The sequence below is a fragment of the Antedon mediterranea genome, chromosome 3 (assembly GCF_964355755.1).
Source record: "Antedon mediterranea chromosome 3, ecAntMedi1.1, whole genome shotgun sequence".
In the NCBI taxonomy this organism is placed as follows: domain Eukaryota; kingdom Metazoa; phylum Echinodermata; class Crinoidea; order Comatulida; family Antedonidae; genus Antedon; species Antedon mediterranea.
The window spans coordinates 730,003-745,033 of NC_092672.1; the positions used below are offsets into that span (position 1 = coordinate 730,003).

General features: G+C 36.2%; 1 protein-coding gene across 1 annotated transcript; it reads right to left on the reverse strand.

The window, feature by feature from the left end:
- Positions 1–11,120, reverse strand: LOC140044416 (mediator of RNA polymerase II transcription subunit 21-like). Its single transcript, XM_072088911.1, has 4 exons — positions 10,961–11,120; positions 2,474–2,555; positions 1,997–2,130; positions 1–673 (listed from the first exon to the last, which is right to left on the reverse strand). The coding sequence occupies exons 1-4, from the start codon at positions 11,000–11,002 to the stop codon at positions 500–502; spliced, it is 432 nt and encodes a 143-aa protein (XP_071945012.1). The 5' UTR covers positions 11,003–11,120; the 3' UTR covers positions 1–499.
- Between the last annotated feature and the right edge of the window lie 3,911 nt (positions 11,121–15,031).

Consider the following 15,031-nt stretch of genomic DNA (forward strand, 5'->3'; position numbering starts at 1 on the left):
TTTAATTTCGACTTTATTGACATACTGCCAAAACATGCACTGTGTTTACAAAAATGCTAGTACATCTATAGTACATCTTTTGCCCAGTGGGTCTCCTCATCACTGAGATTGAGTTCACTCTTTTGTTTTCTTTTCTTCCTGTGATGTCATAGTTCACTCTTGGGTTTTTTTTTCTCCCTATGATTTCAGAGTTCACTCTTTTTTCGTAAGCTCTATCTACACTATCAAACTGAGATATTGATGTTTTAGAGTTCACTATTGTGTTTTCTTTTCTTCCTTACAATGTTGGAGTTCACTTTTTCTTAGCTCTATCTACACTGTCAAACTTTATGTGACAACAAATTGTGATATGCCCATATATGGACACGATGACATCATATCATTGCCATATTTGGGCACATCACACATTTGTTGTCAAACTAGCTTACGTATGTTTATGTCAGCGTTCTAGATATTGTGTTATTTTGTTGTATCATCGAATCATGGAATTTTCAATAAATCAAAAACTTAAGTGATGCTGTACATTTTGTTCTTGTGTTTTTAATTGAGCTTCTGCAATGTCGCTCAAGGCCTGTTGAATTTGTAATAGCAATATTTCTCCTCGTCGGACAACGTCTCTCAATTTCTGGGCTGCATCTTCATTTTCTTCTTCCAACCTCCGCAAACTTGCATTCTGAATTAGAATACAAAAATCTGGTTTATTTTATATATACAGTAATAGCATGTAAAGTATCTTAGTTTATACAGTAATAGCATGTAAAGTATCTTAGTTTATACAGTAATAGCACGTAAAGTATCTTAGTTTATACAGTAATAGCATGTAAAGTATCTTAGTTTATACAGTAATAGCACGTAAAGTATCTTAGTTTATACAGTAATAGCACGTAAAGTATCTTAGTTTATACAGTAATAGCATGTAAAGTATCTTAGTTTATACAGTAATAGCACGTAAAGTATCTTAGTTTATACAGTAATAGCATGTAAAGTATCTTAGTTTATACAGTAATAGCATGTAAAGTATCTTAGTTTATACAGTAATAGCATGTAAAGTATCTTAGTTTATACAGTAATAGCACGTAAAGTATCTTAGTTTATACAGTAATAGCACGTAAAGTATCTTAGTTTATACAGTAATAGCACGTAAAGTATCTTAGTTTATACAGTAATAGCACGTAAAGTATCTTAGTTTATACAGTAATAGCACGTAAAGTATCTTAGTTTATACAGTAATAGCACGTAAAGTATCTTAGTTTATACAGTAATAGCACGTAAAGTATCTTAGTTTATACAGTAATAGCATGTAAAGTATCTTAGTTTATACAGTAATAGCATGTAAAGTATCTTAGTTTATACAGTAATAGCATGTAAAGTATCTTAGTTTATACAGTAATAGCACGTAAAGTATCTTAGTTTATACAGTAATAGCACGTAAAGTATCTTAGTTTATACAGTAATAGCACGTAAAGTATCTTAGTTTATACAGTAAAATAGCATGTAAAGTATCTTAGTTTATACAGTAATAGCATGTAAAGTATCTTAGTTTATACAGTAATAGCATGTAAAGTATCTTAGTTTATACAGTAATAGCATGTAAAGTATCTTAGTTATAGAATCACTTTAACCTTTGTCTACACTATCAAACAAAAAATGTGATGTCATATATGGACATGATGATGTCATATCACTACCATATTTGGGCATATCACACTATTTTTTGATAGCACTACTAAATGCTGGTTCTCCACTAAAAGCATGGTCCGTTCTTTCTTTTTGATTTTACAAGTTTTAAGCAAGAGTGTCAGAAAAGTTATTTAATGAATTCAAAATATGTCCATCTAGAAGAAGAATTGAGAAAAACATCCACAACGTCCAATCAAATGGTAGATATATGTATATATGTATTATTTGTAATGTCAGTAATGTATGTTATCACTTTGTATGTATTTTTTATGATGATTTTCCTATTAAATTCAAATCAAAGCTATGCTTTACACACCTGAAGTTCTGTGGTAGATTCTTCACTTGGTAATGAATCTATTAATAGATCAATGTCTTTAGCAGTCCTGGCAATCAGTTGAGCAAATAGTAATGTTAGATCTTCTTGTTGTTGAGGTGCTACTCCAGATGGCTCTATTATAAGAGAAAAAAAAAACAGTTTATAAAACAATCCAGTATAGTAGGCCTACTTCTTTCATGTCCCATGTGATACATGCATACATGCCAAATTGGTGGTTGTTTTATTATCCCTGGAATTAAATTTTAACAGATTTTACATTCCCTGGATTTTATATATAAAATGATGATTGAATTCATCATTTAATTTTCTGTATAATTTCAAGATTCAAAAATTGGTTTAATCCGCTTAAAACAGAAATTAATTTTGGTAATTATAATTAAGAACAATAAAACTACAAAGAAAAATACTTCAAATTGCGAAATGATTTATTAAAAGACAAGTGTAATATATCCTCACCTTGTTTTACTGTGCTCTGAAGTTTACCCGGCGTTGCTGATTGCTGTAGTACACCAACACTGTTACAAAAATGATCAGCAAGCTAATAACAAAGTATAAATAATTATGAAATATGGTAAGCGAATACTAAGTAAAGAGTAGTGGGTTACTATTAGAGTAGTGGGTTACTTTAGTAAAAAGGTTCATCTGGATCACTGTATAGTATTTTGTCGAGGCCCCGACAATCCCATTTGGGAAAACCTGAACGATCTATAGATGGCGCTATACCATATACGAGATCTAATGGTAACAAGTCCAAGTCACAGAGACTCACTCATGATTAAGCTGCGTCGTTGACCAGCGAAAGCTAGAGTAAAAAACGTAAGTTTACGAATTTTATTCGACTTTGGATCATCCAAAAGAAAATTTACTTAAAATAGTGGGTTACTATTAGAGTAGCGGGTTACTAATTAGAGTAGCGGGTTACTAATTAGAGTAGCGGGTTACTATTAGAGTAGCGGGTTACTATTAGAGTAGCGGGTTACTATTAGAGTAGCGGGTTACTATTAGAGTAGCGGGTTACTATTAGAGTAGCGGGTTACTATATTAGAGTAGCGGGTTACTATTAGAGTAGCGGGTTACTATTAGAGTAGCGGGTTACTATTAGAGTAGCGGGTTACTATTAGAGTAGCGGGTTACTATTACAGTAGCGGGTTACTATTAGAGTAGCGGGTTAATATTAGAGTAGTGGGTTACTATAGAGTAGCGGGTTACTATTAGAGTAGCGGGTTACTATTAGAGTAGCGGGTTACTATTACAGTAGCGGGTTACTATTAGAGTAGCGGGTTACTATTAGAGTAGTGGGTTACTATTAGAGTAGTGGGTTAATATTAGAGTAGCGGGGTTACTATTAGAGTAGCGGGTTACTATTAGAGTAGCGGGTTACTATTAGAGTAGCGGGTTACTATTAGAGTAGCGGGTTACTATTAGAGTAGCGGGTTACTATTAGAGTAGCGGGTTACTATTAGAGTAGTGGGTTACTATTAGAGTAGTGGGTTACTATTAGAGTAGCGGGTTACTATTACAGTAGCGGGTTACTATTAGAGTACTGTAGCGGGTTACTATTAGAGTAGCGGGTTACTATTAGAGTAGTGGGTTACTATTAGAGTAGCGGGTTACTATTAGAGTAGCAGGTTACTATTAGAGTAGCGGGTTACTATAAGAGTAGCGGGTTACTATTACAGTAGCGGGTTACTATAAGAGTAGCGGGTTACTATTACAGTAGCGGGTTACTATTAGAGTAGTGGTTAATATTAGAGTAGTGGGTTACTATAGAGTAGCGGGTTACTATTAGAGTAGCGGGTTACTATTAGAGTAGTGGGTTACTATTAGAGTAGTGGGTTACTTTAGTAAAAAGGTTCATCTGGATCACTGTATAGTATTTTGTCGAGGCCCCGACAATCCCATTTGGGAAAACCTGAACGATCTATAGATGGCGCTATACCATATACGAGATCTAATGGTAACAAGTCCAAGTCACAGAGACTCACTCATGATTAAGCTGCGTCGTTGACCAGCGAAAGCTAGAGTAAAAAACGTAAGTTTACGAATTTTATTCGACTTTGGATCATCCAAAAGAAAATTTACTTAAAATAGTGGGTTACTATTAGAGTAGCGGGTTACTAATTAGAGTAGCGGGTTACTAATTAGAGTAGCGGGTTACTATTAGAGTAGCGGGTTACTATTAGAGTAGCGGGTTACTATTAGAGTAGCGGGTTACTATTAGAGTAGCGGGTTACTATTAGAGTAGCGGGTTACTATATTAGAGTAGCGGGTTACTATTAGAGTAGCGGGTTACTATTAGAGTAGCGGGTTACTATTAGAGTAGCGGGTTACTATTACAGTAGCGGGTTACTATTAGAGTAGCGGGTTAATATTAGAGTAGTGGGTTACTATAGAGTAGCGGGTTACTATTAGAGTAGCGGGTTACTATTAGAGTAGCGGGTTACTATTACAGTAGCGGGTTACTATTAGAGTAGCGGGTTACTATTAGAGTAGTGGGTTACTATTAGAGTAGTGGGTTAATATTAGAGTAGCGGGGTTACTATTAGAGTAGCGGGTTACTATTAGAGTAGCGGGTTACTATTAGAGTAGCGGGTTACTATTAGAGTAGCGGGTTACTATTAGAGTAGCGGGTTACTATTAGAGTAGCGGGTTACTATTAGAGTAGTGGGTTACTATTAGAGTAGCGGGTTACTATTACAGTAGCGGGTTACTATTAGAGTACTGTAGCGGGTTACTATTAGAGTAGCGGGTTACTATTAGAGTAGTGGGTTACTATTAGAGTAGCGGGTTACTATTAGAGTAGCAGGTTACTATTAGAGTAGCGGGTTACTATAAGAGTAGCGGGTTACTATTACAGTAGCGGGTTACTATAAGAGTAGCGGGTTACTATTACAGTAGCGGGTTACTATTAGAGTAGTGGGTTAATATTAGAGTAGTGGGTTACTATAGAGTAGCGGGTTACTATTAGAGTAGCGGGTTACTATTAGAGTAGTGGGTTACTATAGAGTAGCGGGTTACTATTAGAGTAGTGGGTTACTATTAGAGTAGTGGGTTACTATAGAGTAGTGGGTTACTATTAGAGTAGCGGGTTACTATTACAGTAGCGGGTTACTATTAGAGTAGCGGGTTACTATTAGAGTAGCGGGTTACTATTAGAGTAGCGGGTTACTATTAGAGTAGCGGGTTACTATTAGAGTAGCGGGTTACTATTAGAGTAGCGGGTTACTATTAGAGTAGTGGGTTACTATTAGAGTAGCGGGTTACTATTACAGTAGCGGGTTACTATTAGAGTACTGTAGCGGGTTACTATTAGAGTAGCGGGTTACTATTAGAGTAGTGGGTTACTATTAGAGTAGCGGGTTACTATTAGAGTAGCAGGTTACTATTAGAGTAGCGGGTTACTATAAGAGTAGCGGGTTACTATTACAGTAGCGGGTTACTATAAGAGTAGCGGGTTACTATTACAGTAGCGGGTTACTATTAGAGTAGTGGGTTAATATTAGAGTAGTGGGTTACTATAGAGTAGCGGGTTACTATTAGAGTAGCGGGTTACTATTAGAGTAGTGGGTTACTATAGAGTAGCGGGTTACTATTAGAGTAGTGGGTTACTATTAGAGTAGTGGGTTACTATAGAGTAGTGGGTTACTATTAGAGTAGCGGGTTACTATTACAGTAGCGGGTTACTATTAGAGTAGTGGGTTACTATTAGAGTAGTGGGTTACTATTAGAGTAGCGGGTTACTATTAGAGTAGCAGGTTACTATTAGAGTAGCGGGTTACTATAAGAGTAGCGGGTTACTATTACAGTAGCGGGTTACTATAAGAGTAGCGGGTTACTATTACAGTAGCGGGTTACTATTAGAGTAGTGGGTTAATATTAGAGTAGTGGGTTACTATAGAGTAGCGGGTTACTATTAGAGTAGCGGGTTACTATTAGAGTAGTGGGTTACTATAGAGTAGCGGGTTACTATTAGAGTAGTGGGTTACTATTAGAGTAGTGGGTTACTTTAGAGTAGTGGGTTACTATTAGAGTAGCGGGTTACTATTACAGTAGCGGGTTACTATTAGAGTAGTGGGTTACTATTAGAGTAGCGGGTTACTATTAGAGTAGCGGGTTACTATTAGAGTAGCGGGTTACTATTAGAGTAGCGGGTTACTATTAGAGTAGCGGGTTACTATTAGAGTAGCGGGTTACTATTAGAGTAGCGGGTTACTATATTAGAGTAGCGGGTTACTATTAGAGTAGCGGGTTACTATTAGAGTAGCGGGTTACTATTAGAGTAGCGGGTTACTATTAGAGTAGCGGGTTACTATTACAGTAGCGGGTTACTATTAGAGTAGCGGGTTAATATTAGAGTAGTGGGTTACTATAGAGTAGCGGGTTACTATTAGAGTAGCGGGTTATTATTAGAGTAGCGGGTTACTATTACAGTAGCGGGTTACTATTACAGTAGCGGGTTACTATTAGAGTACTGTAGCGGGTTACTATTAGAGTAGCGGGTTACTATTAGAGTAGTGGGTTACTATATTAGAGTAGCGGGTTACTATATTAGAGTAGCGGGTTACTATTAGAGTAGCGGGTTACTATTAGAGTAGCGGGTTACTATTAGAGTAGCGGGTTACTATTAGAGTAGCGGGTTACTATTACAGTAGCGGGTTACTATTAGAGTAGCGGGTTACTATTAGAGTAGCGGGTTACTATTAGAGTAGCGGGTTACTATTAGAGTAGTGGGTTACTATTAGAGTAGCGGGTTACTATTAGAGTAGCGGGTTACTATTACAGTAGCGGGTTACTATTAGAGTACTGTAGCGGGTTACTATTAGAGTAGCGGGTTACTATTAGAGTAGCGGGTTACTATTAGAGTAGCGGGTTACTATTAGAGTAGCGGGTTACTATTAGAGTAGCGGGTTACTATAAGAGTAGCGGGTTACTATTACAGTAGCGGGTTACTATTACAGTAGCGGGTTACTATTAGAGTAGTGGGTTACTATAGAGTAGCGGGTTACTATTAGAGTAGTGGGTTACTATTAGAGTAGCGGGTTACTATTAGAGTAGCGGGTTACTATTAGAGTAGTGGGTTACTATTAGAGTAGTGGGTTACTATTAGAGTAGCGGGTTACTATTAGAGTAGCAGGTTACTATTAGAGTAGCGGGTTACTATAAGAGTAGCGGGTTACTATTACAGTAGCGGGTTACTATAAGAGTAGCGGGTTACTAATTACAGTAGCGGGTTACTATTAGAGTAGTGGGTTAATATTAGAGTAGTGGGTTACTATAGAGTAGCGGGTTACTATTAGAGTAGCGGGTTACTATTAGAGTAGTGGGTTACTATTAGAGTAGTGGGAATAGGGTAAACAACTGGACCCTACTATGTATGTACTACCCATGTATCGTCATCCCGGTCCATGCCGTTAATAACGTAATTATAGCCCTATAAATCATACGGTTATATTGCATTTTTTATTTAAAAAAACGTTAAATTGTGGTAACGTTTTAAAATGGCGTAAAATGACAGCTAGACGGCATGGACCGGGGCAAGTGGTAATTTTCTGAAATGACTGGACCCTACTCGCCCAAACCCATGTATCGTCATCCCAGTCCATGCCGTTTATAACAAAGTTATAGCCCTATAAATCATAGCCCTAGGCTAGTTAATCTAACGCCCGTATTCTTAAACCGGACTTTAGTTGTAGTTTGAAGTTCGACTTGAAAAAGTCGTAGTTCGAGCTATTACTTCAAATTCGATTAAAAAACAAAGTACCATAGTCGAAGTTTGCAGTTCGACTTAATGAAGTCGAGCTTTTAGTTGAGTTGCACACGTCTGGGTAACAAAGGCTATACATTGACCAATGACAAGAGAGTATTTGAGGAGCAGACGAAATTTTGCGCATTGATATCACTTTCCATTTTCTAACAACACTTTTTACGCATCAGGACTATATACATGAAAAGTAATTTTAATCGTTAATTATTAGAACAAGATCAGTATCAATTTAACACTCAGTGAAGTACTTTTGATTAACAACAAACAAAATATTCTAAATATATTCAGGAACCATGGCGGTACGGTAACTTTTATATTTTCTAGGCCCCCAACAAAGTATGATCGCGACGAACCACGCACTTCATTGCGTGACAAGAAAGCGCTAGGCCCCCTAAACATTCCATCGCGTGGTGAATTTCCGCATCTGCCATTGTCGCTATGGCGTGACGTAGTTCAAGTCGGACTTGCGGGAAGAAAATAATGTAATTTGTATACGGTTGTAAATAAAGATTATTTTCATTATTATAACTTATACCAATGTATACTTATTAAGTTAATATAAAAATAGATATTTCATTTTTCAATATCTGGCCAATATAACAACTCAATGACTGTTACATTTTTCATAAACATCGTTTAAAAACCATTTAGTTGACCATTTAGCCTGCCCCCTCCAGGACTAAAAAAATCGATCAAAATTCGTCTCGATTTAGTCGAGGTTGGCCTGAATTAGTCGGCGATTTAGTTGAAGTTCGGTTTATGAATTAAAATGACGTCATTTTTAACGTTTTAGCTCGAACTACTGTACGACTAAAGTCCGGTTTAAGAATACGGGCGTTAGTCTAGGCCTAGGCCTAAGCCGTAAGTATAAAATCATTTAATTAAAATATTAGGTGTCTGATCATTTCGGCCGCCAGTCATTTCGGCTGCCGGTTATGGAACGCCCAAAATCATGAAACGCCAAAAAAGACAAAATATGTATTGTTCATTTCGGCCGCCAGAATCGTCAATATTGTTAATAACGTATGGCACGCCTTAATTGTCAAAAAGGGTGTATACATGTGCCTATCATCTGAATAGACGTGTGTAAATGGTGTCAGATGAAATCGATCGTGTTTGAAATCGGTCGCGATAAAATAAACATCCGGTATTTGGTATGGAGCGCCGCTAGATACGCTTTTTATCCTATTAGTTATGTTTGATATCGGTCGCGTTTTATTTTGGTCGCGCTAATTTGTATATGGCGCATTAGATACATTTTTAATGAAAACGTTCATTATGTTTTTAGTTAATTTTGAATATTGGAATTTCTAATAATACTGTTTGACATTTTTTTAAACCTCGATCGTTATTTTTTAAGTACAGTAAATATAAATATTTATCTCATTATTTATAAATAATTTGTGTTTCCATTTTATCTTACAGGTTTTAATGAATTGTAATGTGTTCTTTTAGCATGACGTTGTTTAAGGTTTTGAAAATAAATAATAATTTAATAGTTAAACAAGTAGACGCGCCTATTGCGTATTTTTTAATCACAGTTAATTACAAAACTCGTTTTATACCTGCAAGTGGATACCAGCTCAATGAGGTTTATGCAATACTGTAAAGGAATTTGATGCATGATGATGATTTTTGCATTCGATATCCGCCACTCTGATGTGAGCATGGTTTAGGATAATAATAAAATATATAGATAATATTCCGTTATAAATCAATCTACCAGCCCTACAGTAGGTGTATGATGTACAATGATAGATGTGAGAATAATGTATGGATAATAAACATTTAGATCTACGAACGTCGTATGGATGTTATGTGAGACTACTTACTTAATTATTTACATTAAATGATTATTGTAAATAAAGAAATAAAAGATATTTTTCAAATTAAAATCTATAGTATCGACGTACAGTATACGTAAATTATATACATCGTTTCACAAAAACACGTGCAGGAGGCAAAGATGACGTCTATTACTAATAATATTAGTAATAGACGTCATCTTTACCTGGCCATGGACTACGATCGTACGTGTTTTGTCCATGATTTGACACGCTAACAAGTGCGTGCTTTTTAAAAAGGGGAAACCCCGTCAGCAAAATAACGCATTGTTAGAGGAAACAGCTGCCCGATCATAGAAAGCGCATCTCCCCCAATACGGCTTATTCGGGGGTTTATTTCAGTAACTCGCCTTTTAACCATCCGCATATAATGATCATTTTTACTAACAACTATTTTAAACATAACATTAGAAATAAAAGTATACACGTGATTTGTCTCAACAATTATTATTATACACTTAATATTATCCTACATAACGGATGTAAATAAAATAAAAAAATAAAATTAGGTGATCGAATAGTAGGTTATGTTGTTAACGACATGATATAATCTGCCACACAGTATGCATAAGTATAACAATGGATACGCTGGCTTTACGGGCTATACATTGTAACAATTATTGTTTTTAAATAAATTGTTCTCTTTTACGTAATTGTTTGCATAATAAAGGACAGACGTATATTCCCTATATAATATATTAATTACAATACATATAAATAGAGGTAAATTATTATATGCCTGATATAATATTATACCTAATTGGTTGGGCTCAGTCAAGAAGAAGCCGGCGAATGATAGTAAAATAGCGCAACTCTATACAAATCAAAAAGTATGATCGTTTTTGTTGATTGCTGCTTGCTGTTTGAATACGCACGTCTATTCAGGCGATAGGCACACCATTTTTTATAATTGAGGCGTGCCATACATTAACAATATTGACGATTGTGGCGGCCGAAATGAACAATACATATTTTGTCCTTTTTGGCGTTTCATGATTTTAGGAGTTCCATAACCGGCAGCCGAAATGACTGGCGGCCGATATGCACTACTGTGACCAAATATTACACATATTGCGCCCCCTACATGTGAATGTGAAATAAGGATCCAATTTCACAAAAAAAATTGAATATCGAATAAGGAATAAGTAACCAACTTCACGCCGGTGCCTAGGCCCTCTAGCTTGGCCTAGGTAGGCTTGCTAGGCTAGGCCTACTAGCTAGACTAGCTAGCTAGGCTAGGGCCTAGCCTAGGACTAGCTAGGCGCAATAAATAATACTGTAACAGAAAGCTGGTCAGCAAATGCATATTTATTATCTTTAAAACTATAGTTTTACCTGGTTGACAGCGTCCTGTAGTTGGGTTACACGATCTGCCATTTCATTTTTCTATACTGTACCTTCTTCTTCCTTATGTTATGTTTTTTTTTTGTCTCTCAAGAAAGAGTTGGTTGGTGATGGTTCGTCGACGACCGCCCGAACAACAACAACTCTCTCGCCCTCTCTCTCTCCTCTCTCTTCCCCCCGGCCCCCCCCCCCCCAATCGACTATATAGTGCGCCCCCACTGCTACATTAGCGTTCCAACGCGTTGGTGGCGCAATGTTCATTTATTCACAGGGGAAATCCCCATTTTAATTATAGAGATTGTATGGCACTTGGGAAAAACCAGTCAGACCTTGTACACAATTTCCAAGTCTTCTTTCACATTTTATACGTAAAACTTGCCAAAAAGTAGAAAGGTAAGGTGCCACGTAATACTTACATAAATATTTTGTTTAATGTATAGGCCTACAATATAAGAATTTATGATTTTAATATCGTTATTACAGATTCGAAAGAAACCCGCTCCGGCCCTTCTTTCTTGCTAATGCTTGTTTGGTTGGCCTAGGCTACTAGCTAGGGCCGAGTAGCTAGTTAGTAGACCTGTCACACCAAAATCAGTCCGGGCTAAAATCGGTCCGGCGGACCAGTTTTGGCTGCCAAAATCAGTCCGGGGGACCATTTATGGCTGTCAAAACCTGTCCGGCCGGACCAATTTTGGCCGCCAAAACTGGTCCGGCCTCGATAAAATCGGTCCGGGCAGTATAGTAGGACTGTTTTTGGCCGTCAAATATGGTCCGGTCTTACAAATATATGGTGCGCAAAATGAGTCATAATGTATATATCATTAAAAAAAAGGCCATGATTAGTCATTATATTGAAAACTACGGGTTTTTATTTGTTATTTTAATATTATAAATTAAGCCTGTTTTTTTATTATCATTATTAGTAGTAACTCATCAATAATTAGTACTAATTGTTAGGCTTTTTGTATACAATATGTATCTCTGCCTGTTTTTAATCCATTTTGTTCTTTTTTAACATCTTCGTTTCCCCATGATGTTAAAAACAATTTAATTTATTAATTATTTATGGTTAATCAATCAATATATCAATTCAATACAATTATTATAAAACAATTATCCAATATTGATTAGGCTGAGGAAGGAAAAAGGCCTCAATCATAAATAAAATCTAGCTGACAATATCAGCGTCTCATACCCGTTCGTGTGAGTGTGTGGCAGGCCGAAATATGAGTGAACACCTAAGTCATGTTTTTAGATAAAATACATTTATTTATAGTATTTATCCGACAAGATTACTCACTTATATATATCATGGGATATTTTTCTAGCCATAAACAACTTAAAACAGCATCATAGGCCTAGTAATTCAATTAAAATCGACAGAAGAAAAGCCCGGACCGATTTTGGCAGTGGCGGACTGCTTTTGGCCACAATTTTAGAGCCAAAACTGGTCCGGCCGGACCGATTTTGGCCCCGGACCATATTTATCGTGACAGACCCTACATGCAGGAATTGGCACAAGCGATTTTTTTTTATTCTTATAATGAATGTTTTTTAAGGTCCAAATGTTAATACTACTGTGATCCTAGGTTCATAAAGCAATGGGCAATGTCACTTCTAGTCTATCTGAAAAAATTAAAAATTGTACAAAAAATAGGAGGGGTATTTTTTCAATCTTAATTTTTATTTTATAAAAAGTATATTAAAATCAAAACACAATTTAAAGTAAAAAAATGTTTAACCAAACAATTTATCCGACAATAGGCCTACATTTTAAATAGACTATTATGGCCAACAACGTTCACTGCCACAGGTTTTAGCATAAATTAAAAAAAAAATTGTATTTTTCTGCAAATTGACGCATCGTTTTTATCATAAATTATTATTATTATATATTTGGCACCCCCAATCTATTAAGCTGGATCCACCCCTGCACTGGCATTACAGTTTAATATAATATATTTTTAGGCCTATCATTTATAAATTTTATTTTTTCAATTATTTTAGGTCACCATCGTAATTCATACAAAGGAGCTTTCTGGAAAATGGCATACTTTTTGGGGGATAGAGAGAACCAGCAGATCCTAGAGGAAATAAAACAAATGGCTTCATGTCCAATTTGTGGCTGTGAATATGATGAACACACAAACCGGCCAAAAGTTCTGCCATGTGCCTACAAAAGACACACTTTGTGTAAAGTTTGCATTGAGAACCAGATTCAACACAGTTGCATCGATGGGAAGTTTGAATGTCCTTTTTGCAGACACCAACATGAAGCTCCACCAGAAGGTGAAAATCTTGATGAATACTATACTGATAACACAGAAAAACATGAACTGAGGGATCTACTCAAAAATCAAATGTTGAAAAATGATAAAACTAAAGTGTACTATCCAATCTGTGACAGTTGTAATTCAAACAATAAAGCAGTTGCTTGGTGTGAAAGTTGTTCTCAGATTTTATGCAAAGTATGTTGTGAAACGCATGATAGGCTTCTAATAGACAACCATCCTTTATCTGTACCTTTAAACTCTATTGATTTAAGTAAAGTTGACAGAAAAACAAGATGTCAAAAGCACAAACGGCAAGCCATTACTTGGGTATGCTATCATTACAATCTGGAGGGTGAATATCTGTGCAATGAATGTGTCAAAGATGGCCGTCACAAAGACCATACTCATGTGGATCTGAAAACAGAAACCGAGAAAGAGAAAACAGAACTTGAAGATTTATTAACAAATGCACGCATCAAAAACAAGAAATTTATCGATCTAAAGGATAAGTTAAAAGGTGCTATAGATACTCTTAACAGAAACTCTGATAACGTGGAATTAGAAATTAGTATTTGGCAAGACAAGTTCATGACAATGCTACAAGTTCATAAAGAAGGCAAGAAGTGTGAGTTTCTTGAAATCAAGGAAGAGAAGTCAAATAAATTAAAGAAACAAGCCCAAGAAACAGACAAATGGTTGAGCATACTTCAAAACATTGAGAATGAGGTTGATCAACTTCAGCATGCATCACCAATTTCCAAGTTAGACCACATTAAGAAAATATCAAATGCTCTAAACGAGTATCTTGCTTTAAAAATAGATGATGCACCAACCAACGTATACATGAAAGTTAAAAAATTCAACTCTGATAAAGAGTTTCAAGAATGCCTAGATAAATCTATTAAGATCAAAACAAGACCATGCCAATTTCATATAGCTTACCCAGCTGTAGCCTTTCAAGATCATGCGTTTGAACTCCATATCCAGTCAATTTCAAACAGTGAAAGGTGTACAATCGGTGGTCTTCCAGTAAGAGCAAGAGTTAATTCTCCTTGCTGTAGTGATCATAAGATCCTAGAACTAACTCCTAGGGATGAAAGGAATGGAAAATATGTGTTCAACTTTAAGCCAAAATCCACAGGCTTATATAAGTTTCACATTTATTTAGAGGACAATGTCGAGCCAGTAGACAATATTGATATTTTTGTTCACCTGGCCGAGTTTGTTTACAATCGACTCACTCCTTGTGATCAAACATATCAATTACAAGTAAGTTTCAAGACTAAGATTGACCTTGATGTAATTCAGAACCTTGATGTGGCATGCAATGGTGAAGTCTGTGCTGCTGTGCAACCTCAAGGGATAATCTATCAGCCTGATTTCATTGCTGAATTTCTACCAACCAAACTTGGTAAGATTAGGACATGTATCACCTCCAATGACATGAGAATAGCCGGACCATTTACAACTTCTGTTTGTAAACAAATCATGTGGGAGCGTACCGCTAACATACCCGAAGAAGACGTAGTGACAGACCTTGCAGTGCACAAAGATGGCCACGTCTATCTTGCAGTTACTACTCCATCAAATAGAAAGATCGTTTTGTTTAATTATGAGGAAGATCCAGTTGTTGCCAATACTGTAGTATCTTACCAAAATGAAGGCATCTCAGCCTTATTTATTGCTTTTGATAACGATGCAAAACTGTTTGTCTTGAATGTAACCAATATCAAAGAAGATGCCGATACTGAAATTGATACCAAAACGGAACTTCAAATTATTACTGCCA

Excerpts from the sequence above, each read along its gene's own strand:
- LOC140044416 (XM_072088911.1), bottom strand. The coding sequence starts at position 11,002 with ATGGCAGATCGTGTAACCCAACTACAGGACGCTGTCAACCAG. Across the intron at positions 2,556-10,960 it reads TACAGGACGCTGTCAACCAG|CTTGCTGATCATTTTTGTAA; the intron begins GTAAAACTATAG and ends CTTTGTTATTAG. Across the intron at positions 674-1,996 it reads AATCTACCACAGAACTTCAG|AATGCAAGTTTGCGGAGGTT; the intron begins GTGTGTAAAGCA and ends ATTCTAATTCAG.